The sequence below is a fragment of the Papio anubis genome, chromosome 20 (genome assembly GCF_008728515.1).
Source record: "Papio anubis isolate 15944 chromosome 20, Panubis1.0, whole genome shotgun sequence".
NCBI lineage: Eukaryota > Metazoa > Chordata > Mammalia > Primates > Cercopithecidae > Papio > Papio anubis.
In genome coordinates, this window is record NC_044995.1 from 21,767,827 (window position 1) to 21,792,130 (window position 24,304).

At 42.5% G+C, this 24,304-nt stretch overlaps 1 protein-coding gene across 3 annotated transcripts; it reads left to right on the forward strand.

Annotated features, from left to right (window-relative positions):
- Positions 1 to 13,416: 13,416 nt before the first annotated feature.
- LOC101021855 (zinc finger protein 181) lies at positions 13,417 to 20,139 on the forward strand. Of its 3 annotated transcripts, none has more exons than XM_031659668.1 (5): positions 13,417 to 13,543; positions 14,199 to 14,272; positions 17,673 to 17,789; positions 18,042 to 18,140; positions 19,116 to 20,139. In XM_031659668.1, exons 3-5 carry the CDS (start codon positions 17,720 to 17,722, stop codon positions 19,925 to 19,927), a joined length of 981 nt encoding a protein of 326 aa, XP_031515528.1. In that variant the 5' UTR covers positions 13,417 to 13,543; positions 14,199 to 14,272; positions 17,673 to 17,719; the 3' UTR covers positions 19,928 to 20,139. The 3 variants fall into 3 exon arrangements, with proteins under 3 accessions (XP_031515528.1, XP_031515530.1, XP_031515529.1); XM_031659670.1 differs by having other exon boundaries at positions 13,426 to 13,543; positions 18,045 to 18,140; XM_031659669.1 differs by lacking the exons at positions 13,417 to 13,543; positions 14,199 to 14,272 and having other exon boundaries at positions 17,602 to 17,789.
- The last annotated feature ends 4,165 nt before the right edge of the window (positions 20,140 to 24,304 follow it).

The following is a 24,304-nucleotide window of genomic DNA, read 5'->3' on the forward strand; positions in this document are numbered from 1 at the left end:
GCCCAGAATTAACTTAGCCTCTTGGACTAGGTTTGCCATAGCCGCTATGGCTTGCAGACAACTTGATTATCCAGAGGCCACAGGATCCAGCCTCTTAGACAAATAGGCTACCAGGCGTCTCCAGGGTCCTAAAGTCTGAGTAAGCACCCCTTTAGCAACTCCCTGGCTTTTGTGGACACACAAGTGAAACAGCTTTGAGATATTCGGGAGGGCTAGAGCAGGGGCTTCAGTTAATGCCTTTTTCAGGTTTTGAAAAGCCCGTTCTTCTGTGTCTGTCCAAACTAGCAGGTCATTCCCTCCTGTAGCAGTGTACAGGGGCTTGGCAATCTCCGTGAACCCCAATATCCAGAGGTGACAATATCCCATGGCCCCCAGGAATTCACGTACCTGTCCCTTGGTGGTGGTGGTGGGAGTGGGGATTCATAGGATGGTTTCTTTTCGGGCACCAGTGAGTGCCCTTTTTCCTTGGTTTATCTTGCATCCCAGGTAGGACACTCTGGGAAGACAAAGCTGGGCCTTTTTGGCTGAGACTCCACACCAGAGCTCCTGAAGGAGGTAAAGTAGGTCTCTAGTATGTTGCAGGCAACTGTCCATAGTTTCAGGAGCTAATAAAAGTTCATCTACATATTGATGAAGAGTACAGTTAGGGTGGCTAGCTCGGCATGGTGTAAGATCTTGCTGGAGAGCCTCTCCAAAAAGGGTTGGGGAGTTTTTAAAACCTGAGGTAATCGAGTCCAAGTCAATTGGGTAGTGTCCCCAGACCTAGGATCTGTCCATTCAAACGCAAAGATCGGCTGGCTCTTGGGGGCCAGAGGAATAGCAAAAAAAGCATCCTTTAGGTCAAGGACAGTGTATACTGTATGTTCTGGCAGGAGCAGGCTAAGTAGAGTATAAGGATTAGGGACGGTTGGATGGACAGTAACAGTCAATTTGTTAACTTCCCTTAAGTCTTGTACCACCCAGTAATCATTTGTTCCAGGTTTCTGGACTGGCAAAAATGGAGTATTCCAGGCAGACTGACATGGTGTGAGTATGCCAGCTTGTAACAGTCGCTGAATATAGGGATTAATTCCCTGCCTAGCCGGCTGACACATGGGATATTGTTTCACCTGGACCGGCATGGCGGTGGCCAGGAGTTCTACAACCACTGGTGGATGGTATTTAGCCAGTCCTGGGGGGTTTGACTCGGCCCAAACTCGGGAAAAGAGTGTAAGTCCAACAGGAGAGGATCAGTACTATTTTCCAGTGGTTGTGATGGTGAAACTAAAAGGTATTCCTCCGACAGAGGGGTAGTCAGCAGGAGTTGAGCAGTGGGGGGCGCTGTATTTCCTAGTGTGAGGTGAGCCTGCTGAGCTGAGAAGGAGATAGAAGCCTATAACTTATGGAGCAGGTCTCATCCAAGGAGAGGAACAGGACACTCTGGAACCACAAGAAATGAGTGAGTCACTCTTTCCTGTCTCAAGCTCACTTCTCATGAGTGTGTGACAGGATATGCTTGAATAGCTCCAGTAGCTCCTTGTACAGCCACTCTTTTAGTAGAGACACTGCTCAAGGGGGTCTGCAATACCAAGTGCTCCACCCTGGTATCTACTAGGAAGCATACAGGCTGCCCCCCCCAACTGTAGCGGTCACCATGAGCTCCTGGGGGCCAAGAGCAAGGGATCCCTGGCCCCGTCAGTCTTCAGGCTCTTCCGTAATGGGGAGGGTAAGGACCTTTTTCTTTTCTAATTTTTCCTCTGGCTGAAGTGGGCATTTCTTTTTCCAGTGTCCAGTCTACTTGCAATAATGTACTTATTAATGTACTTATTAGCCCTTAAGCGGGGCTGTCCACCTCTTTTTCCCTTCTGGTGGGGGAAAAAGGTTCCAAGGGAGCAGGATGGTTATAAGGCAGCAGGACTGGGTCGAGGAGACTCTCCTCTTCATCAGAGGGAGGCAATACAGGGGGAGCCGAACTGGCTAAGGGTCGAGACGAAAATGCGGTCTGGCTCAAAACGACCTTGGAGGCAGAATTATGAATGGTGCATGAGCGGAACCATGGAGGGGGGCTCCTGATCAAACTCAGCCATTGGTCAATGTAGGGAAACTGATCAGGGTGGCCGGGAGCTTTAGTAACAACCCACCACACAGCCTGAACAATTGCGAGGTTCAGTGACCCTACTGGGGGCCACCCAACTCCAAACTTTGGCCATTGTACTTCGCAGAGTGTCCAGAGCTTGCCTTTTATTAAGGCAGATCCCATAGTCCCCTGAGAAGCCTAGAGAAAAATTCTGCAACATACATTGGAGAGGGCTCCAATCCTTACAAGGCTGGAAAGAGGAGTTTCCCATTTTTGGAGGCAATTTAACAAGGTTTGAGTAGAGATATTAAACCCAGCACGGACAGAGAAACTCACTCCCTGGTGGGCAGAGTATCGGAAGAACAGAATTAACATAACCAGAAGGAGCAAAAAGACCACAATCGCTAATGCCACTTGCCACATTTTGGTTAACTGTAGTTTTAAGATTGAGGGAGGGGGACTGGAGGCCGACCCCAAGGTCTCCTTGACTGGACGGACCTAGGTGTCCTTCCTCTTTCCCTGGACCTGTAGCCTAAATACTTTTGGTGTCTCCATGACTCAAAGGCAAATAGACCAAACTCGGCCTTTTCTTTCAAGGGTTTGAGGAGTGACAGCAGAGCCACATCCTGGAGTTGCTAGACTTGCTGTGACACCGGAAAATGAGATGTACAGGGTAAGGTGTGGGGATAAGGAGGAAAAGGGCCACTCAGATCTTTCCTAAGGTAGGAGAGTAGCCACCAAGGAATAGAATAAGAGTCTAACCAAAGTAAAGCAGTGTGGGCATAGGTTTCTCTGCACAGTGCCCTATTTAAGGGCACAGGAAAAGTTACAGGATGACAAAAGAGATGAGCAAGGAGGTCTGCAGGGTGGCTATTTTGAACCCACCACAGGTTTAGTCTGGAGGTGGCCCAGTCACTTGGACATGGGGTGTGACAATCTAAATGCCAGCAACCTTCACGGTGCCAGAAATTCCAATCAGGCGAATGTTCTTCACATTCGTTTCCATAACAACACCTGATTTGTTTCTGACAGAAAAGGCAGGACTGTGGTGGCCAGCCTAAACGATTGATGAGAAATTTAACCTCCTGTGATAAAAAATCAACACTAAGGACCTTGAAGAAATTCTTGCCCAGATGTCTTGGGCAATATCGACGACCTGACATATGAAACTTTGACAACCACTAAACAGAACAATAGACACCGAGCAGGACAATAAACATAAAACAAACTATAGACCCTAGGGTATATAAACAATTATAGCAGTTTTTTTTTCTTTAGACAGACAAGGGGAGGGGGTCCCGTGTTGGGATCAGATGCCCGCCTGGCCACTCCCCTGAGGGGACTTGGGCTCCTCTTAGCATTGGCGGGCCGGTATAAACCCCCGGCTTGGATCGAGCTATGCCCGATGCTGCCTTAAGCCTTATGAGGTCACCACGGAACCGCAGGTGAGGGCCCACTCAAACTCCATAGCTTTCACCATGGAGCTACAAACTGGAGATCCATAAGCATGCCCCTGGACTCCTCAGTCATACACGCATTCACTCAGAGTTTATAACAATATTTTTTATATATATATATATATATATTTTTTTTTTCCATTTTAAACAAAAGGTCTCGGGAGACCCGAATGAGAAGAGGAGGTAGTGGGAGTGATAGAGAAAGGGGGAGAAAGAGAGATAAAGAAAGAGGAAGAGAGTGAGAGACTAGTCTTAATGGAGAGGCCAGCCTGCCAGAAACCAAGACTCTATCCTCCAGCATCCTGGAGTATGGATAGTCAAAGAGAGGGATGCCCTCGTCAGGGCTGCCTCCCTCTCACCAAATCGAAGTCAAATCTGACTTACCTGACCCCCGGGTCAGAAGCTGAGAACTCAGAGGTTGAATTTTTGTCAGCACACACACACGGTAGTCGATCTGCTCTCCTCTGGAAGACGGTCGCCTTTCAGGGACCTGTAAAATTTCTTTTTCAGGTGGCACCCCCGCCTATAAGCGGGCCATCCATCCAGGGGAGGCCGGAGCGAGCCCGGCTCTTGCCCAGTGGTGAAGTAGATCTCGCTGGGGCCTCCAAATGTTGTACCTGAGCGAGTTAGATCAACGCCACACTTTAAGACAAATTTAAGAGTCCTTTATTAGCCGGTGACCGAGAGACAGCTAACGCTCAAAATTCTCTCGGCCCTGAAGAAGGGGCTTGTTCTTTTTTTTTTTTTTTTTTTTTTTTGAGACGGAGTCTCACTCTGTCGCCCAGGCTGGAGTGCAGTGGCCGGATCTCAGCTCACTGCAAGCTCTGCCTCCCGGGTTCACGCCATTCTCCTGCCTCAGCCTCCTGAGTAGCTGGGACTACAGGCGCCCGCCACCTCACCCAGCTAATATTTTTTTGGATTTTTAGTAGAGACGGGATTTCACCGTGTTAGCCAGGGTGGTCTCGATCTCGACCTCGTGATCTGCCCGTCTTGGCCTCCCAAAGTGCTGGGATTACAGGCTTGAGCCACCGCGCCCGGCCTTGATTTTCTTTTATACTTCGGGTTAGGAAGGGGAGGGGGAGCTCAGTTGCAACAATTCTACAGAAGTAAAAACATGTAAAAAGTTTAAAAAAAAAAAAAAGACAAATGATTACAGAGAAACAGTTTCCAGGTGCAAGGGCTCTAACTCTTTCATAAGATGTTATATATGTGGGCTCTGCCAAACACAAACTCAAGGCTTTATTTATGGTGTTATCTTGAGCAAAATCCTGGGAACTTCATACATTGCTTGCTTCAGTACCTTATCAGTTAACTAGACTCTTTGATATGTTGACAGTCTGCTTACAAGTTAACTCCTTGAGGAAGGGGGTAGGTAAGGAGTCCTTGAAGCCTTGCAAATGATGGAGCCAGATGGAGTTCATCCGGCTTTCTCAGCTAAGGGAGAGCTTATTCATGTGGAAACAAGGCTAGGAGATTAAGGGAGAAAGGGAGAGTCTAAAAACAAAGTTAGTAAAAAAGCAAGGTTAGGTATTACAAAGGGAGAAAAGAAAGCTAAGAAATTTTTCTGAAGGTCAGCCCAGGGACTCAGTCTCACTGATAAAACTGAGATGTAATCATGAGATTAAAAAATGCTGCCTCTCCACAATACCTTATCACCACATCAACAGGTCTGCAGTATAATAACAGCAGATGGGCCAGGCGCAGTGGCCCATGCCTGTAATCCCAGCACTTTGGGAGGCTGAGGTGGGTGGATTACTTGAGGTCAGGAGTTCGAGACCAGCCTGGCCAACACATCGAAACCCTGTCTCTACTAAAAATACAAAAATTAGCTGAGTGTGGTGGTATGTATCTGTAATTCCAGCTACTCAGAAAACCGAGGCAAGAGAATCACTTGATCCTGGGAGGCAGAAGTTGCAGTGAACCAAGATTGCACCACTACACTCCAGCCTGGGTGATGGAGGGATACCTTATTTCAAAAAATAATAAAATAAATAATAATAATAATAATAATAAACAGTAGATGGTAACTGATAGAGCTGCAAGACACAGACAGGAATTTCTAGGGAAACCCACAGACAACAGCAGAGATACCAACAAGGATATTAGAGGAAATTTAATCCCCTGAAATCTACTGCTACAGCAAATAATAAACAGCCAAAATTCTAGCCAGATAAACATAAAACCTCGCAGGAAAGTCCTATTAACTTTAGTTCATATTACCCAATACATCATGTCTGGCTATCAACAAAAATAGCATAACATGATAAAAGGTAAATGCTCTAGACTGAGTTGTGTACATCCCTCCCCACCAAATTCATGTTAAAACCCTAATCCCCAATGTGATTGTATTGGAGACAGACTTTAAAGAGGTAATTAAGGTTAAATGAGGTGTAAGGATGGATCCCTAAACAAATAAGATTAGAGTACTTATAGGAAAAGGAAGAGACACCCAGGGTGTGTGCTCACAGACTGAAGGCCATGTCAGGACACAGCAAGAAGGCAGCCGTCTGCATGCCTGCAAGAGAGTCCTCACCAAAACCCAACTCTGCTGACATCTTGATCTAGGCGTTCCATTCTCCAGGATTATGAGCAAATAAATTTCTTTTGTTTATGTCATTCAGTCTGTGGCATTCTGTTAAGAAGAATAACCCAAGAAAACTAACGCATCAGGAAGAAACACATTAGGAAGAGACAAAGCAGCTATCACAGCAAGACGCTGGGGCAGAGAGGTTGGAATTATCACACCAGGATTTTAAGTTGTAATTAATATGCTAAGGATTCTAATGGAAAAAGTGGCCAACAGGCAAGAACACATGTGTAATGTAAGCAGAGAGATGCAAACACTAAAAAAAAAAAAAATCAAAAAGAAATGCTAGAAATAAAAAACACTGTAACAGAAATGAAGAATGTCTTTGATGGGCTTATCAACACACTACAGAAGGTCAAGGAAAGAATCTGTGAGTGTGAAACATGTTGATAGAAACTTCCCAAACTGGATAGCAAAAAGAGAGAGAAAAGGAGAGAGCGAGGGAGGGAACTGAAACAGAACATCCAAGAACTATGGACAGTTATAAAAGATGTAACATGGGCATAATGAGAATGAATCCTAGAGGAGGAGAGAAAGGAGCAGAAAACCTATTTGAAGTGATAATGACTGAAAGTTTTCCAAACTTACTGGCAGACATCAAAAAGCACAGATATAGGAACTTGAGAGAAGATCAAGCAAGATTGTGATACGACATACATTTGGTTTTTGTCACCACTTCCTCTCGGAGTGCTGACACCCCTTGAATGTACTGAGTGACAGGAATGTCTTTTGTTATTAATAGTGAGCCCCACTGATGACACCTGAGTTTATGCTAATGAGGTACTTAAGGTAGAGCATCTGGATAGCCTCAGGATGGGCTATAAGATATTGATGCTTCATATAGTTGAATTTCTATTTATGATGGTCAATTGCATTATTCATCACACAATTTAACAATAAAAGTACACGTCCACTTTTCCTTTGTCATAGTCTCTGCATTAATTCAACTCTCCCTTTTCCAACCCTCATACTTTGGGCATTAATATAATACATTTTGCCCAGCTACATATTTTAGTTTATTTTTTTCATTTAGTTTATTTCCTATCTTTTAAGTTCTTATTCTTCTCTATACAGCATAAAATTCCTAATGGATTACTACACCTTAATGCTGTGGTCCCATCCATTGAGGGCTCCATAGCCAATATCCAATATTATTAAAATTGCTGATTCTATTCAGTCAACAACTGGTATATATTTTGCTCTTATAGATTTGGCTAACACGATCTGTTCGATGCCAATTCCAACAGCCTCTCCACTGCAATTTATCTCCACCTCTGAAGGCATGCAACACACCTTTCCCAGGCTACCCAGAGGGTACCTCGTCAGCTTTGGCATCATGTACAATATTTGCAGACAAGATCTGAACTGTATTCATCTTTCTTTCTCTAAGAGCACAGGTATGACATGATATTAATAACATGCTCCTCCCAGGAGACTCATTTGACGCATTCATTAAGGACATATAAGTCCAATCTTTTAGTACATTTTGGGTTCTGGTGGCAACATGTTCCGTATTTACAAATTTTATTTCCAAATTAAAATCAGTAGCCCAGGCTGGGAGCAGTGGCTCATGCCTGTAATCCCAATACTTTGGGAGTCCAAGTGGGGAGGATCGCTTGAGTCAGGAGTTTGAGACCATCCTGGGCAAAATAGGGAGTCCCCATCTCTACTAAATGAAAATAATAATGAAAAACCCCTAGCTGGGCATGGTGGCATGCACCTGTGGTCCCAGCTTCTCAGGAGGCTGAGGTAGGAGGATTACTTGGGCCCAGGAGGTTGAGGCTACTGTGAGCTGTGATTGTGCCAGTGCACTCCAGTCTAGGTGACAGAGCAGAACCCTGTCTCAGAAAAAAAAGAAAAAATCGGTAGGTACTCCTGTTACTGCTCTCAAAGCCTCCTTCACTGTAGAGGTTTTGACAACCTCCTCTTATCCCTCCTGGAGCCTTTGACCACATATGATGGCCATAAATTGCCCAAGGACTTCTGATGCAAGAAATTTCCCTCTTGGTCTCATGCTATACATTCGTAAACAATAAATGATGGCTACTTACTGGGCTTTCCTGGAAATACAGAGACACAGACCCTGAGCCTGTGCCCCTCCATACCCAGCTGCTCATAATGCTTTGGGTCATGGACACAGCACCCCACAAGCTGGGCATGGCTACTGAGGCCTCCCTAGATAGGATGGAACCAAACCTAGGTCTTCTGGTATGTTCCACCTACAGGAGGGGGTGATCTCCTCTGTCCTCCAGTCCAAAACACAAACCCCTAAAGGCCTGTATCTCAACTCAGGCCTTAACTTATCTTCATAAATGTTTGCTCTTGTCCCCGTCCCATAAGTGCTGGAGGCCAGATTAAGGGCTCATACTCCCTTGTGACCCATTAACCATGAATTTTCCCACAGGCTAAGCAGCTGCTGCGCTGATCTGATATGGGACTCATTGGAACCTAAACTTCCACCAAAAAACAAATCAGAAACCTTGTCTCCCTTCATACACGACACTTTCTTCCATATCCTCAAATGGCAAAAGGAGCAAACAAGTTTGGGCCTCTTTTATGAGGACACTAATCCATTCACGAGAACTCCAGCCTCATGACTTAGTATCTCCTCAAAGGTCTCACCTCTTCATAGTATTAAACTGGGGATTTGGTTTCAACATATGAATTTGGTGGCAGGGGCAGGGGACAGACATTCACATCATAGCATGCCCTGAATCTTAAACAGCTTCAGCATCAACATAAACTGGCATTTATTCTCCCAAGTTCATATTCTAAAATGTGCCCTTGACCAGAAAAATCCCAACAGCAAAAATCACTGACTGTAAATACTGCATTATTTTAAATAGGAAAGGGACAGAAGGCAGCTAAGAACTAGTGGAAGGGAGTGGATTCAGTATTGCATGTAATGTTTTCCTTCTCCTTATTTCTCTCTCTCTCTCTGCCCCATTTTCTTTCTCAAGTGTCTGGCATAATATTTGTTTAAAACAGACTTGCTTATACCTGTGATTCTCTCTACCTCACACCCAATTTCTCCTTCTCAGTCTCTATTCCAGTGCCTCTAACCTTTCTGCTAACAATGCAAGCCATGGTGTCACTAGAAAAGAGGTCTCAATCTAGACTCCAAGACAGGGTTCTTGGATCTGGTTCAGGAAGGAATTTAAGGTGAGTCATAGAGTGGAATGAAAGAAGCAAGTTTAGGCTGGGCAAGACGGCTCACAACTGTAATCCCAGCACTTTGAAAGGCTGAGGCAGGCAGATCACAAGGTCAAGAGATTGAGACGATCCTGGCCAACATGATGAAACTCCATCTCTACTAAAAATACAAAAATTAGCTGGGCATGGTGGCGCGTGCCTGTAGTCCCAGCTACTCAGGAGGCTGAGGCAGGAGAATCACTTGAACCTGGGAGGCAGAGGTTACAGTGAGCCGAGATCGCACCACTGCACTCCAACCTGGCAACAGAGCGAAACTCCATCTCAAAAAAACCAAAGGAAAGAAGCAAGTTTATTAGAAGCGACACCATTAGTGAGCAGCCCTCAGAAAGCAAGAGGGGGAATGCACTGGCTTTGTTTTAGGTTTTTCTTATATAGGGGTCTTATCTACGAAAAAACTAAGCTAAACTGTGTCTATGCGTGGGTGAGCAGGCACAATGACAAAATTTATTACTGTATTCATTTAAACTAGCCTTGACATTCTAGTGTGTAAATACATCAAAGCATAGCTATTATCTTGAAAGCATACATTGTTATGAGTATTGGGACATCTGGACTCTGCACTGTTGTAGGAGTGTCCCCGTAGGTATCTTTAGGCTGTTTCCTCAACTATAAACACCCCATGACTATGGCTCATGACCACCAAGGAATGTACTTTGCTAGTCTCAAAATGGAGCTGTACTTAAGACGACACTCTCTGGCTTTCCTAGACTACTGCTTTCCCTACAATGGAGCACTCACAAGTTAGGGCTTTAGAGCGTCACAGGAATGCTTTTTACGAGAAGGCCAGACATAGCAATTGAAACAAAAGGACTAGCCCTCCATTTAAAGTTCTTCTCACCTATGCCCTGAGTCACATCTAGTGCTTTAATGTTGGCTCTCTCTCCACTCATGAACTTAACTCATATTCCAAATATCGGAGGACTCACAACGGGAAAGCCACCACAATTCTTCCAGGGAGCTCATGAGGAAAAGCAGCAACAATGAAGAATCTCTATGTAAGCTTTTCTGGATGGATTGAGCAGGGACTTTATGTCTTAAGTGTGGTTTAAAGTGGTTCCAGAGTGGTAGGGATCTTAGTTTTGTCTGAAAAAAAAAGTATATAATCTCTAGAAGAGAAAGGCACTTTCATCTAAGGATATAGGGAAGCTCCCTGAAATCTCTTTTCAAGGACAAAGATAACCAACAAAAAAGGAAGCAACCAAACTGATTGAAGAATTTAAAAATGAACATCCAAAGGGGCCCATAAAATCTTCAGTTATTGCCATTATCAGATACATATTATGAAGCAACTATGCCTACCATGTTAAAAAAATTTTTTTGAAAAATTGAAATTAAAGTGTCCTGGAGAGACAATTATGAATGGGCAATAGATCGGAATAAATTATTCAGAATGCAACGCAGAGATTGAAGGATGGAAATTACAGAGAATTTAAGACACCTGGAGGATACAGAGTGGTAATACCTGCCTTATAATGAATTGGGGTTCTCAAGGGAGAGAAAGAATGGGCAAGAGACAATACATGAGAGAGGAAGTGTTTGCTGAGCACCGAAGATGGCACGTCACAGATTCAGGTTGTTCAGCAAATCCCAAGCAGGAAAGATTTTAAGAATTTCATAACCAGAAACATTATGCCAAGCTCCAGAAAACACATTCAGTTACTACTTCAGTTGAAAGCTCAGGATTCTAAGTGGAAAATAATCTTAATAACCTAGTCACTGCACTATCTCCTTAAAATCTCATTTTTTTCTATGTCTCCTGCATTTTAATACTAAAAAGGTCATCATTCCAAAAGAACATTAACCAAAAGACCTGCAGTTCTCAGAGAAGACAATACTAAGGCCAACAGACATTTGAAAAGACTCTCAATCTCGTTAAGAATTAAACAATGCAACTTTAAGCCACGAGTTATGATTTCACACCTAGTAAATTATCAAAATTTTAAAGTTTCACAAATCCAGTGTTGGCAGTAAGAGCTGGCAACCAAAATAACCATAAACTCTAGTGGGAGTGAAAATTGGTACAACTTTGGAAAACAATTCATCATTGTACAGTAAAGTCATAAATGGGAACATACTTTGCACAAGCCAGTCTTTCCTTATTACATACTCTGAGCCTTGAGAGGAAGCCAGCTGATGCCACAATGTTTTTTAAAACTATGGCTGCTATAGGAACTCACCACCACATCCACAGGATACACCAAGGTAGAAGTGTCAGAGCCAGAGCGACTCCATCTTGAATGGGGCCTGGGTAAAACAAAGCTGAGACCTACTTCCCAGACAGTTAAGGCATTCTAAGTCACAGGATAACACTGGAGGTCCGCACAAGACACAGGTCATAAAAGTCTTGCTGGTTAAACAGGTTGCAGTAAAGAAGCTGGCCAAAACCCACCAAAGTCAAGATAGCAAGGAGAGTGACCTTTGGTAGTTCTCACTGCTCATTATATGCTAATTATATGCATTAGCACGCTAAGAGACACTCCCACCAGGGCCATGGCAATTTACAAATGCCATGGTAAGGTTCAGAAGTTACCCTGTATGGTTTAAAAAGCGAGGAAGCCCTCAGCTCCGGGAAACTGCCACCTTTTTCCCAGAAAACTCGTGAATAAACCACCCCTTGTTTAGCATATCATCAAGAAATAACTACAAGTATCCTTATTCCAACAGTCCAAGCTGCTGCTCTGCCAGTGAAGTACCCATTCTTTTGTCTTTACCTTCTTAATAAACTTGCTTTGGCTTTGCACTGTGGACGCCCACGGATTTTTCCTGCCTGAGATTTAAGAACCCTCTCTTGGAGTCTAGACTGGGACCCCTTTCTGGTAACAGAAGCACCGCTTCACGATCATGCAGGTCAGTACTTACCAAGTACTAAAAAGTCTATAGCCACACTATTTATAATTTTTAAAATGAGTGAGGTCAATTAACATTTAATTTAAATGTTAAAAAGAAAGTATGCCGGGCGCGGTGGCTCACTCCTGTAATTCCTGCACTCTGGGAGGCCGAGGCGGGAGGATCATGAGGTCAGGAGACTATCCTGCCTAACACAGTGAAACCCCGTCTCTACTACAAAATACAAAAAATTAGCCGGGCGTAGTGGTAGGCGCCTGTAGTCCCAGCTACTCGGGAGGCTGAGGCAGGAGAATGGCGTGAACCCGGGAGGCGGAGCTTGCAGTGAGCCCAGATCGTGCCACTGCACTCCAGCACTCCAGCCTGGGCGACAGAGCAAGCCTCCGTCTCAAAAAAAAGAAAGAAACTAAACAAGCCAAATATACACAAACAGTAGACTGCTCTGGCTTGCATACAGAGAGGTCCATTACCCTTTTGGGTGGGCCGGGCAAGGTCAGGGCCTAAGAAGCACTTCTGGGGAGAGGGGGCGACAGGCTCTGATGGCTGCAGGAGGAGTGACTCCTCCCAGGATGAGGGTCTCCATCCTCCCAGTGCTCACTCAAGTTCAGTATTTCCAAGTCCTCCCAGGGGACGTAACGCACGTCAGAACGGCCGTCATCAGTGTCACATATACGTGTCCGCATGCATTTCCAGGAAATGTCCTTGGCCGGCGAACTACAGTTGTGACAGTCGGGTCACAGGGCGTTTTGTGAGCTATCGTCTTGGGCAAATGAGTGCCAAAAACACAAAAAGACCTCAAAAGGTGGACAGCACAGCAGCAGGGTTTGGGATGAGAGACGCCTCTTTGCTAGCACCGGCGAGCACTTGCGCAGTACCAGCAAGGGCTGCCCACGTCCCGGAGGGAAACGTTTGTGTGAGCAAATGAATGACCCGGAAGACCTTAGGGCGGCTGCAGAGTTCTCTGGAAAGTGTAATTTCTTGGTCCGGGCGCCACTGGGTGGCCCTCGGTTCCGAGGTGTATCATTCACCACAGGACTGTGTGCCCCAGAACACTTCGCGCGTGGTCCTAACTAGCCGGCACTGAGACGACAGCCCCAGGCAGTTTAGTTTCTTACCAAGCCAAGACCGGTTTGCCCGCAGCTGACCAGGTCCGCGCCGCCGCAGAGACTCTTGGGAAGTGTGGTCTTCCGGTGCTTGCGGTTCGCTGCACCCGGCACTTTTGTCCCGCACGCGGAGGATTCTAGAAAATGTGGCTTGGCCTTAGGCGGTGCACTGGGTCAGTCTCGCGATAGCCTCAGGCCTGGCGGGGACTGCCAGGCTGAGGAACGATTCTGGGCAGTGTCGTTCCCGGAGGTCGGCGGCCGTTGCCCGCTCACCAGCTACGCGGTGCGTCCTGTCCGCAGAGATGCGGGCTCTGGGCGCCTGCGGGGACGGTGAGGCCCCGTTGAGGACTCCGGCCAGTGCGAGTCCCGAGGGCGGCGGTGGGGCTCAGGCCCTGGGTCTGCCTCGTGGTGTGACCCTGGCCGGAGCCTGGGCTTTTCCTGGCCTTCGTGTCGTGCTGTGTAAACGCGAGGTGATGACGGCATCGACCTCTTGGCGCTGTTGTGAGAGCGAAGTGGGCGCCTGAGCAGACGCCAGCCACAGTTGTCTTTGGGTTACGTCGTCATGAAGTCGGTGCTTTGCAGTTGTGTAACCTTGAACAAATGGGTTCAGTATCTTGGAATTTTCAGTTTCGTCATCGTTTAAAAAGAGATCTGGAATAATGTGAATGCCCACCGTGCATTGGTCAAGATTGAACGAGCTGATAAAGTTACTACTGTTATTTTATGAGTCTTTTATGTGCAGAATAATTGATTTTCCTCTCAGGTGGCACCTGGTAAACGGTTAGCCCTTGTGGAGAAACACCCAGTTAGTTCCCAGGGAGAGATTGGGGCCCCGGAGAGTGATTACCAGTGTACCTTTCCATTAAGGTGTGTCACAGGTGCCGCAACATAAGCCTGATTTTTCATAACTGCTTTTTCCTGCCTTTCTGTGCCCTCAGGACACTGCCCAGCTCTAAGATAGCCTGGAAAGAGGACTCTGTTGGCTATTGGAAATTGCAGAGTAATGTCTCAAGTAAGTCGATGTGTCCCCAAATCTTCCTGAAACAACTTTATCAGTTTGCTTTGCTTCTCCTGCCTGTTCCAACCAAATCAAGTCCATTTAAGGGACTGGATCTATGGTTCCTTTCACTGTAAGAAGGATGGAGCCCACCGGAGAGCTCCAAGGTATTGTCCTTCTCACCCAGTGGTCCTCTTTTCTACAGTTTTCTGCTAGATGTTCTAATCTTGCCAACATTTTTAAACTGTAATTCACGATGCAAGTTTGGAATGTAAGGTTATTTGCTTTATGGTTGTCAAAACCGTACCATGTGGTCTCAAGTCAAGAGATGTTTGCAGTCATCCTTGATTCTTCCCTTTCACTCATTGCTCATATTCAGGTTCTCTAGTTGGATCTAAACAATACACTGTATACAGAATCTGACCATTCGTTACCCTATCACCACCACTACCACTACCACCCCAGACCAAACACCTGGATTATTGTGGTAGCCTCCTAGCTGGATTCCTTGCATCGGCCCTTAACCCTCATCAGTCTGTTCTCAGTACAGCAGTCACCGTGATCCTATCCTTACATAAATTTCTGTCATTCCTTAACTTAAAATTTTTCAATGTCTCTAACTCAGAGTCACTTCTGCAATAACCTCTTTGCACAATTAGGCCATTACCTCTCTGATCCCACCTTCCTTCTCTGCCTCCTCATTCCTGTGAGCTCCAGCCACTGTCACCAGTTGCTGTGCCATCCACGTGGAATATTCTTCCCCGACATATGCACAAGCTTGCATTCTTACCTCCTTCATGTGTTTGTTCCATGGTTCCTTTCACAGAAGAGCTTCCCTGAACGCCTATTTGCAATTGCAGTCACCTTCCCTCGCCTAGCACTTCCACTCCTCCATCGCTGCTTTGTTGTTTTCCACGGCACGTGTCACTCACTAACTGATGTACTTATGTTCATTTTATGCATGTGCTCATTGTCTGTTCCTGGTGGGCGGAAAGTTTTTTCTTTTTTGTTGTCTGTTATAGCTTCAGTACCCAGAGTGATACCTGGCACCAGATAGATGCTTAGTAAGTAATTGTGGAGTGAATAAGATGAGTAATGAAGAACTGGTGGGGCAGAATCATGGCATGGAAGGTGAAGCTTGCATAGGAGGGGATGTGAGTAGCAGATGTACATGTTGAGTGAAGTATATTTTCTTGGAAAAATTAGATAATTAGAATTGAAAAACTGGCATATTGATACATATCTGTTGTCCCAGCTACTCGGGAGGCTGATGAGGTGGGAAGATTGCTTGAGCTCAGGGGTGTGAGGCTGCAGTGAGCTATGATTATGTCACTGTACTCCAGTCTAGCAACACAGCAAGACCCTGTCTCTTAAAAAAAAAAAAAAAAAAAAAAGGCTAAAGTGAACTAATGCCAAACCATTCATTGGTTCATCTTCTAAATGCTTATGAAGTACCTGTTAGGAAAAGTTGTACATGGATTTTGGTGTGCACTGACACACAGAACTTCATGATCTAGTGTAGTATTGTATAAGAGAACTTTCTGCAGTGGTGGAAGTGCTCTGCATGTGTACTGGTCAGTACAGTAGCCACCAGCCCTGTATGACTGTTGAGTAATTGAACTGTAGCTTAAGCAACTGAGGAACTGATTTTTAAATTTTATTTATTTTATTTTTACATTTTAATTAATTTAAGTGTAGGTAGCCAAATTGACTCGTGGCTCCTGTATTGAGGATTGCAGCACTGTAGAAAAGTAAGAAAGCATAAACAATTTAAATAAGTGCTAGTACTCTTTAACTCTCGGAGCTAACAAATTACCACAGTAGATCAGTCTGTTTCACAAATCAAAGACAGTAATAATGCTGTATTAAATGGATGTATTTTTTGCACATATTATAATTTGACTAGCCAATAAGCTATTATTGAATATTTAAGCTTCTAAAGTTTTACTATTTTAAATAATACTCTCGCCTGTAGAGAAATAAAACTCTCACCTCTAGAGAAAGCCCCACTGGGGACAGTTACAAATATGACACATTTAGAAGCACCTTTCATTCAAAGTCTACTCTTTCTGAACCACAAAAAAATTCTGCTGAAGGGAATTCACACAAATATGATATATTAAATGAAATGAGTACTACTGAGAGGAATTTCTAAGCACATCTGTGAGCATTTCCTTAGAATATTTTCTTTGAAATGTACCCTTTTATTTTTTTCCCCTTAGTTTCAGGTCCTAGTTAAGGACTGTCTGTGGCAGGGGTGCCCAACCCTTTTGGCACCAGGGATCAGTTTCATGGAAGACAGTTTTTCCACAGGAGTGGGAGGTGGTGGTTTGGGCGTAAGCTGTTCCACCTCAGATCCTCAGACATTAGTCAGAGTCTCATAAGGAGCGTGCAGCCTCAATCCCTTGCATGCGCAGTTCACAGTAGGGATTGTGCTCCTATGACTTCTCATAGTTTTGGAGCCTGGGAAGTCCAAGATCAAGGGGAAGGTGTCTGGCAAGGGCTGTGTTGCTGTGTCCTTTTATGGTGGATGGGCAAAGAGAAGAGAGAGAGGTAAAAGGGGCCACGGACTAATTTTTTAAATAAGGAACCCACTCCCACGATGATGACATTAATCCACTGATGAGGACAGAGCCCTCAAGGCGTAATCGTCTCCTAAAGATCTCACCTCTCAATACTGTTTGAACAGCGATTAAGTTCAATACATGCTTTTTGGGAGACACAATCAAACCGTAAATTTCTGTAGAACATTTCAAACCAGCAACTCTCACCTCTAGAGAAAGCCCCACTGGGGACAGTTACAAATATGACACATTTAGAAGCACCTTTCATTCAAAGTCTACTCTTTCTGAACCACAAAAAAATTATGCTGAAGGGAATTCACACAAATATGATATATTAAAGAAGAATTTACCAAAATGTATATTAATGTCTATCAGTCTTTAATATAAAGATCTTTTTTCTGAACCCATTTTTTGTGAGCCTTAGTGGATCATGCTGAGTATCTTGTTTGAGAGACAATCGCTTTAGCCTCATTTTTTAATTACTTACCTAGTACTTAAACTATAAAAGATATAACCAAATACTTGACTGTATGCTGTCTAATGTTAAATGTTGATTTTTAAAAATTCATGTAATTCTATAACTTTTAACAAAAAATTCTACTGAAGCAAAGCTCTCATATTTGTCTCTCACCCTTATTGTATAATAATCCTAAGCACATAACTGTCCCCCTTATTATGTAAGAATTCCATCTACATAACTGTCCTATTATTACTTAAGATCACATTCCCAATTTTTGTCACAACTCCTGAATCTTGTTCCATTTCTTCCACAAGCAGGCTAATTTTACCCCTTCATCAGTGACAGAAGAGGTCTGGGCTATGGCTGAGCCTAAATATATTTACTATTTCAGGTGACATTTAGTGATGTGGCTATAGACTTCTCTCATGAAGAGTGGGGATGACTCCATTCTGCTCAGAGGGACTTATACAAGGATGTGATGGTCCAGAATTACAAGAACCTGGTGTCTGTAAGTAAGGATATTACCCCATCCACTCCAATAGGGGCTCTTTTGCCACTCTGAATTGCTGAAGAGCCTCCTAAGTAAATGGCTGAATTTCCGTACCATGTTCCCAAGGAAATGTGCAGCTCTGTTGTGCCCTCCCTGAAGCTTATCTTTCCATTTCAGTGAATACCCTTTATCCCTTCTTGTGGTCCCTCTTGTGATGGCCTCTCATAATAGAGGACCACAGCTTAAACAATTCTATATTCTTCCTGTAAGCAGGTCTTTCCGTAACTAAGCCATATGTGATCACATTGTTGGAGGATGGGAGAGAGCCCTGGATGGTGGAGAAAAAACTGTCAAAAGGTATGATTCCAGGTGAGTCATGGTGAACGAGACTAAGGAAGATTTTGTTAAAGATGTTTATAGTGAGTGTGGAGGCATTTTAGGAATACTATCTCCAAATATCTCAAATATAAATGAAAAATATAAAACGAAATATTTAGCTTAGATTTTCAAAATAATTGTTTCTCTATCCCAAATTATTATCTGTATCACTCATATCACCTAATCAAGTTTAGAGGTTTTTGCCATCATAATAATTCAAATTGTTACTCTATTCATGACAAAGTAAGACAAATTATTCTTTCTTAAATCTACATAAGGAAAAACATACTGATACTTTTAGCTAAGAAAAGCTGTCAATTAGAGGGAAAATCACTTTTCTAAAGCTGAGCTTTGTGGATGAAATATGAACATATTAGAGGAAGTAAGGAACATATAAAATATGTTCCTAGGAATAATATTTTCTAATGTCTAATAAGTGATATGATTCACAGTTTCTTCATAACCTCAGAAGGCCTAAATGTTTGTCAGCTATAAAGAGCACTTAGATTATTTTGTTTTTACTGCAGCTGTTTAATGTAGTAGTATCAATTCTGTATTTTAAGTGTGTTAATCTGGCAGCAAATTGAGATTAATGGAAGGTTGGAGAAAAAGGCTATGAGACAAAATGCAATCTTTCACATGTGAATATGGGCACAAAGAGATGACTTGGAATCCAGAATGCCTTCCACATTTTATTTCTGATAGTTTCGTTTTTTTCACATACTGTTTTATCTATTATGTATATTTTACCCATTTCTGTTATCACTCCTCCTTCTTCTGTGAACTTTGTATTCTCTGCTTCATTTGAGCATTGTTCAGAAATCATTGAAATATTTGAGTTGTCTGAACTATGTGTTTTCTGGGGACTTCATTTCTTATCCATTTCTCCTAATTCCACCATAGAAGTGTCTTTTCAAGAAGTAAAAAAAAGAAAAAGCAGTGCTGTGCTTTCTTGATGTATTTCAGATTGGGAATCAAGATGGGAAAGCAAGGAATTATCAACAAAGAAGGATATTTATGAGGAAGATTCACTCCAAACAGTAACAGTAGAAAATGTTTTAAAACAAAATTATGAATTTTCAAATTCTAATAATAATTTGCAATATATAGAGAAGTTGGAAGGGAAGCATGAAATTTATGTAGAACATTTCAGACCAGCAACTCTCACCTCTAGAGAAGGCCCCACTGGGGACAGTTATAAATATGACACATTTAGAAACACCTTTCATTCAAAGTCTACTCTTTCTGAACCACAAAAAAATTTTGCTGAAGGGAATTCACACAAATACGATATATTAAACAAGAATTTACCCAAAAAGTCAGTTATAAAAAATGAGAGATTCAATGGTGGAAAGAAACTTTTGAATTCTAATGAAAGTGGAGCAGCCTTTAACCAGAGCAAATCTCCTCACCAGACTTGTAATAGAGAGAAAATCTATACATGCAGTGAATGTGGGAAAGCCTTTGGCAAACAGTCAATCCTCAATCGCCACTGGAAAATTCATACAGGAGAGAAGCCCTATGAATGTCGTGAATGTGGGAGGACTTTTAGCCGTGGCTCATCCCTTAAACGACATCAGATAAATCATAGTGGAGAGAAACCTTACAAATGCATTGAATGTGGGAAGGCCTTTAGCCATGGCTCATCATTTACTAACCATCAGAGCACTCACACTGGAGAGAAACCATATGAATGTATGAACTGTGGAAAGTCTTTTAGTCGTGTGTCCCTTCTTGTTCAACATCTTAAAATTCATATGCAAGAAAAAATGCTATGAGTAAAAAAAAAAAAGAAAAAAAAAGCCACTATGAGTGTCGTATACATGGAAAGGCCTTCATTCATAGGTCATCTCTCATTCACCATCAGAAAAGCCTTATGAATATAGAGAATGTGGGAAAGCTTTTTGCTGTAGCTCACACCTTACTCAACATCAAATAATTCACACTATGGAGAAACAATATGAATGCAATAAATACCTGAAAGTCTTTAGTAGCCTGTCATTTCTTATTCAACAGAGTATTCATACTGAAGAAAATCCCTTTGAAGTTTAGAAATGCAGGAAATCCTTCAGCCAGCTTGAATCACTGAATATGCATTTGAGAAATCACATTAGATTGAAACCCTACGAAGGCAGTATATGTGGGAAAGCCTTCAGTCATAGGTCATCCCTGCTTCAACATCACAGAATTCATACTGGAGAGAAAACTTACGAATGTATTAAATGTGGGAAGACCTTCAGCTGTAGTTCAAACCTTACTGTACATCAGAGAATTCACATTGGAGAAAAGCCATATAAATGTAATGAGTGTGGGAAAGCTTTTAGCAAAGGCTGAAATCTTACTGCCCATCAAAGTACATAATGGAGAGAAACCCAGTAGTGTGGTAAGTGTGGAAAAGCCTCTAGACCATATGAATCACTGTACATGTGAGAAACCTTACACAAGAGAATGTGTATGAAGCAGCGTTTAGCATGGTAAACTTCGTTCATAGATCCTCATTTAACATCAGAAAAATTTATACTAGGGAAAAGTCTTATGAATGTAGGGAATATGGGAAGACTTTCAGCAATGATGTAGACGTTTTTATTTATCAGAGTTTTTACTGTAGAGAAATCACATGAAGACCATAAATGTGGGAAAGCCTTTGTCAGTATTAATCCCTTAATTGACATAAGTATACTCATACTAGGATAAAACCCTGTACATGTAGCAAATATGGGAAAGACTAAAGGCAGTAAGAATCTCCAACAAACTCCTACAGGAGAGACACTGTATGAATGTAGAAAATTTAAAAATTGAGGGAAGACTTCAGTTCCAAGTGCATCACTTATTTTACAAAGAACTCAAACTGGAGAGAAATCTCATTTAAGAGATGTAGCAAAGTGTTCACTAGGAGTGTTTATCTTGCTACCCATCAGAAGATTAATGGTAGAACAACCTGAAAGATTTAGGAATCACGTGTAAATCTTTGCAGTGATGCTATTTGTAAACAGGATTCTACAGGAGAGCAAATAGACATAATTACGTATTTCTTAGAGCAGTAGCTTGTAGTTTTAAGTTCTACTTAGAAATTATTTTTAACTAGTGTGCATGTGAAGATATTTAGTCACCCAAAGGAGCCAGTAAATGTTATAATGTTAAAAATTAAAGCTGCAAAAGAAATATAATGGTGTGAATAAAGGTTTTGGTATCTAATAAAATCATTTTGTATATCATGAACTCTTTCTCTGTGACTATTACTGGCAAAAAACCTTCACTAAGATTAGCCTTAGTATAGCCTTTAGTGGGAGACAAGCAAACCTAGAGAAAAATGCCTGCTCTTTATACTAAGAATAGCAGTATTTTGGTGAGGATTATTCAGAGTCCATTTCCGTGGGCTTAATACATTTCAAGAAAATGTACTGAGCATCACTCATGTATATTACACAGCGATGGGAAATAGGAATCTGGTCATTCTGAGCTTTAGTGGTATGTCAGAATCGTTAGGAGGGCTTGTTAAAGCACAGATTGCTAAGTCTCAATTCTAGTTTCTGTATGAGTTGATTTGAATTTACATTTTTCACACGTTCTTAGGTGACACTAACAGTTTTGTCCAGAAAGCACATTTTGATAACCATTGTAATAATTAACAAATGTGGTCTTTTTCTCACAGAGACATTATCTGACAAGAGAAATGGATAGCAAATAAACTTGAAATAATCGTTTACAAGTGCTATGAGAACATAACCAAGAAACAACATACTATAAGAGATCGGAGCAGGCTTAGTGAGATGTGATTTTTTGAAATGAATCCTAAATGATGAACACTAATTATGTAATGAGTAGTACTCATGTAGCTGTGTGCATCCCTGCATGTGCCTGTGCGTGTGTGTATGTGGTGTGCTGCGTGTTATTGTAGGTAAAGCAGTCGAGTTCTATCATGCTTGCTGCAGCTGGATTCCATGTTCCCATGTCTAGTTTCAGATTCTGTGACTTTGAGGTAGCACTGTTGGCAGCATCATTGGTTTCAGCAACTGTCATTTCTCTATCTCTGGGTCATCATTATGGGAGTTTACCTTGAAATCACTAGTCCAGAAGTGTCCTCATTGCTTTTACAGCCCACCTACCAATTTCAAAAGCACTAATTTACTGCAATATATGTCTTGAAATAGTTAAGAGAGTTTTTGTTCTCTGCACTGAACCTTGACAGATAATTATGGTTTGTAAGGAGGGAGGATGGCTTCAAATATTCTAAGTTCTAGATAAGAAATGGAACAGTCTCACTGGCCCTGTGATTAGAATCCTCCTATCTTGTGATGAGAAAGGTAATGCAGATCAATTTGATTTGGAGTGTATGGACACTGATGCAAGGGAAGGGCTGTGATATGGATTATGCTTCAGATTTTGTTCACTATGGCAGGTGAGAATCATAAGATATGTTATTATTTTAAAAAGGAACATTATGTTACACATACAAGAATTCTGGTGTGAAATGAGTGATAAGGTTTCTGACTGTCAACAAAATGTATCTCTTCTGATACATGTACTACCTTAACTGAAAGCTAAAAGCATAGAGGCATATTCCAATAGCACTTTGGAATAGAGACAGTAGGTTTGGAATGGGGTGGTAAATTTTTACTATTCTGCAGGGATTTTATCTTTCATTTGATTTAATTTTAATAATGAAATTCATATTGAAATTCTATGAAACATTGCGAGATCTTAGATTTAAGGAAGGGCCAGGTGCAATGGGACATATCTGTAATCCCAGAGCTTTGGGAGGCTGGGGCAGGAGGATTGCTTGAAGCCAGGAGTTCGAGACCAGCCTGGGCAACATAGCAAGATTCAGTCTCTAAAAATATATATATTTTTAATTACCCAGGGGTAGGCATACGCCTGCAGTCCTAGCTATTCAGAAGGCTGAGTGGGGAGGGATTGCTTGAGTACAGGAGTTTAAGGTCACAGTGAGCCATCATCACACCACTGCTTTCCAGCCTGGCAGCAGAACAACACTCTGATTCCAAAATAAATATAATTAAGGAAGTATGACGTAGTATCAAACAGTTGTAATTATGGATAGTCTACCTACCACATATATACTTATGGGATAATGACAGTAGCTTTCTTTTCTCTCATTCTCTGTCCTTCCTCTGCTCTCCCAAGGAACTGGTACCACAAAGATGAAGTAGTCCTATAATGCCCAGATTTTATTTGTTTCCACTACATATAGTTTTATGCCACCATGTCATTTTGTTATGAGAGGATTCGTCGAAATTCCTGTGCTTTGTCATTTAAAAAGCATGAGCATACACGTGGTAATGCTTTACCTTTCTCGATTTAAAGTGCCTTCACAATAACAGAATTAGGAAAAAGAAGGCCTTTTTTTTTTTTTTTTTTTTTTTTGAGACGGAGTTTCACTCTTGTTGCCCAAGCTGGAGTGCAATGGCACGATCTCGGCTCACTGCAACCTCCGCCTCTCGGGTTCAAGCAATTCTCCTGCCTCAGCTTCCCGAGTAATTGGGATTACAGGCACGTGCCACCACACCCAGCTAATTTTTTGTATTTTTAGTAGAGACAGGGTTTCACCATGTTGGCCAGGCTGGTCTCAAACTCCTGACCTCAGGTGATCTGCCCGCTTCGGCCTCCCAAAGTGCTAGAATTACAGGCGTGAGCCACCACACCCAGCCAGAAGGCCATATTTTTAAATAAAGAAGCTTTTAAGAGCAATAAGAGACCATTACTTTGTTATGATAGAAGATTGGGCTGATGTCATAATGATGTTATGATGTCACTGACATCATATTTTTCCTCATTCATACCTATTAACTATTTCTTGAGCATCCACTGGAGTGCACTGGCGCGATCTCGGCTCACTGCAAGCTCCGCCTGCCGGGTTCACACCATTCCACATGTCTTCTCTTGATTTGCGAGGCCATCAGCAACTCCTGCGATTGCCTCAGTTCCTGGTACCAAATTTAAATGGACTTTTGATGCTTTGAAAATTTGTTCTTGTAATTTGGAAATGTCTAAAGTGAGATTATCTTCTCTTCCCTGTAGATGGCGTCTAACCATGTTCCAGTGATGTTTAGACTCATTATAAACTCGGGGTGTAATACAAAAATCTGACGTATTCCAGTCACACTGTAACTGGAAATGATGTTCTAAGCTCATGAGCC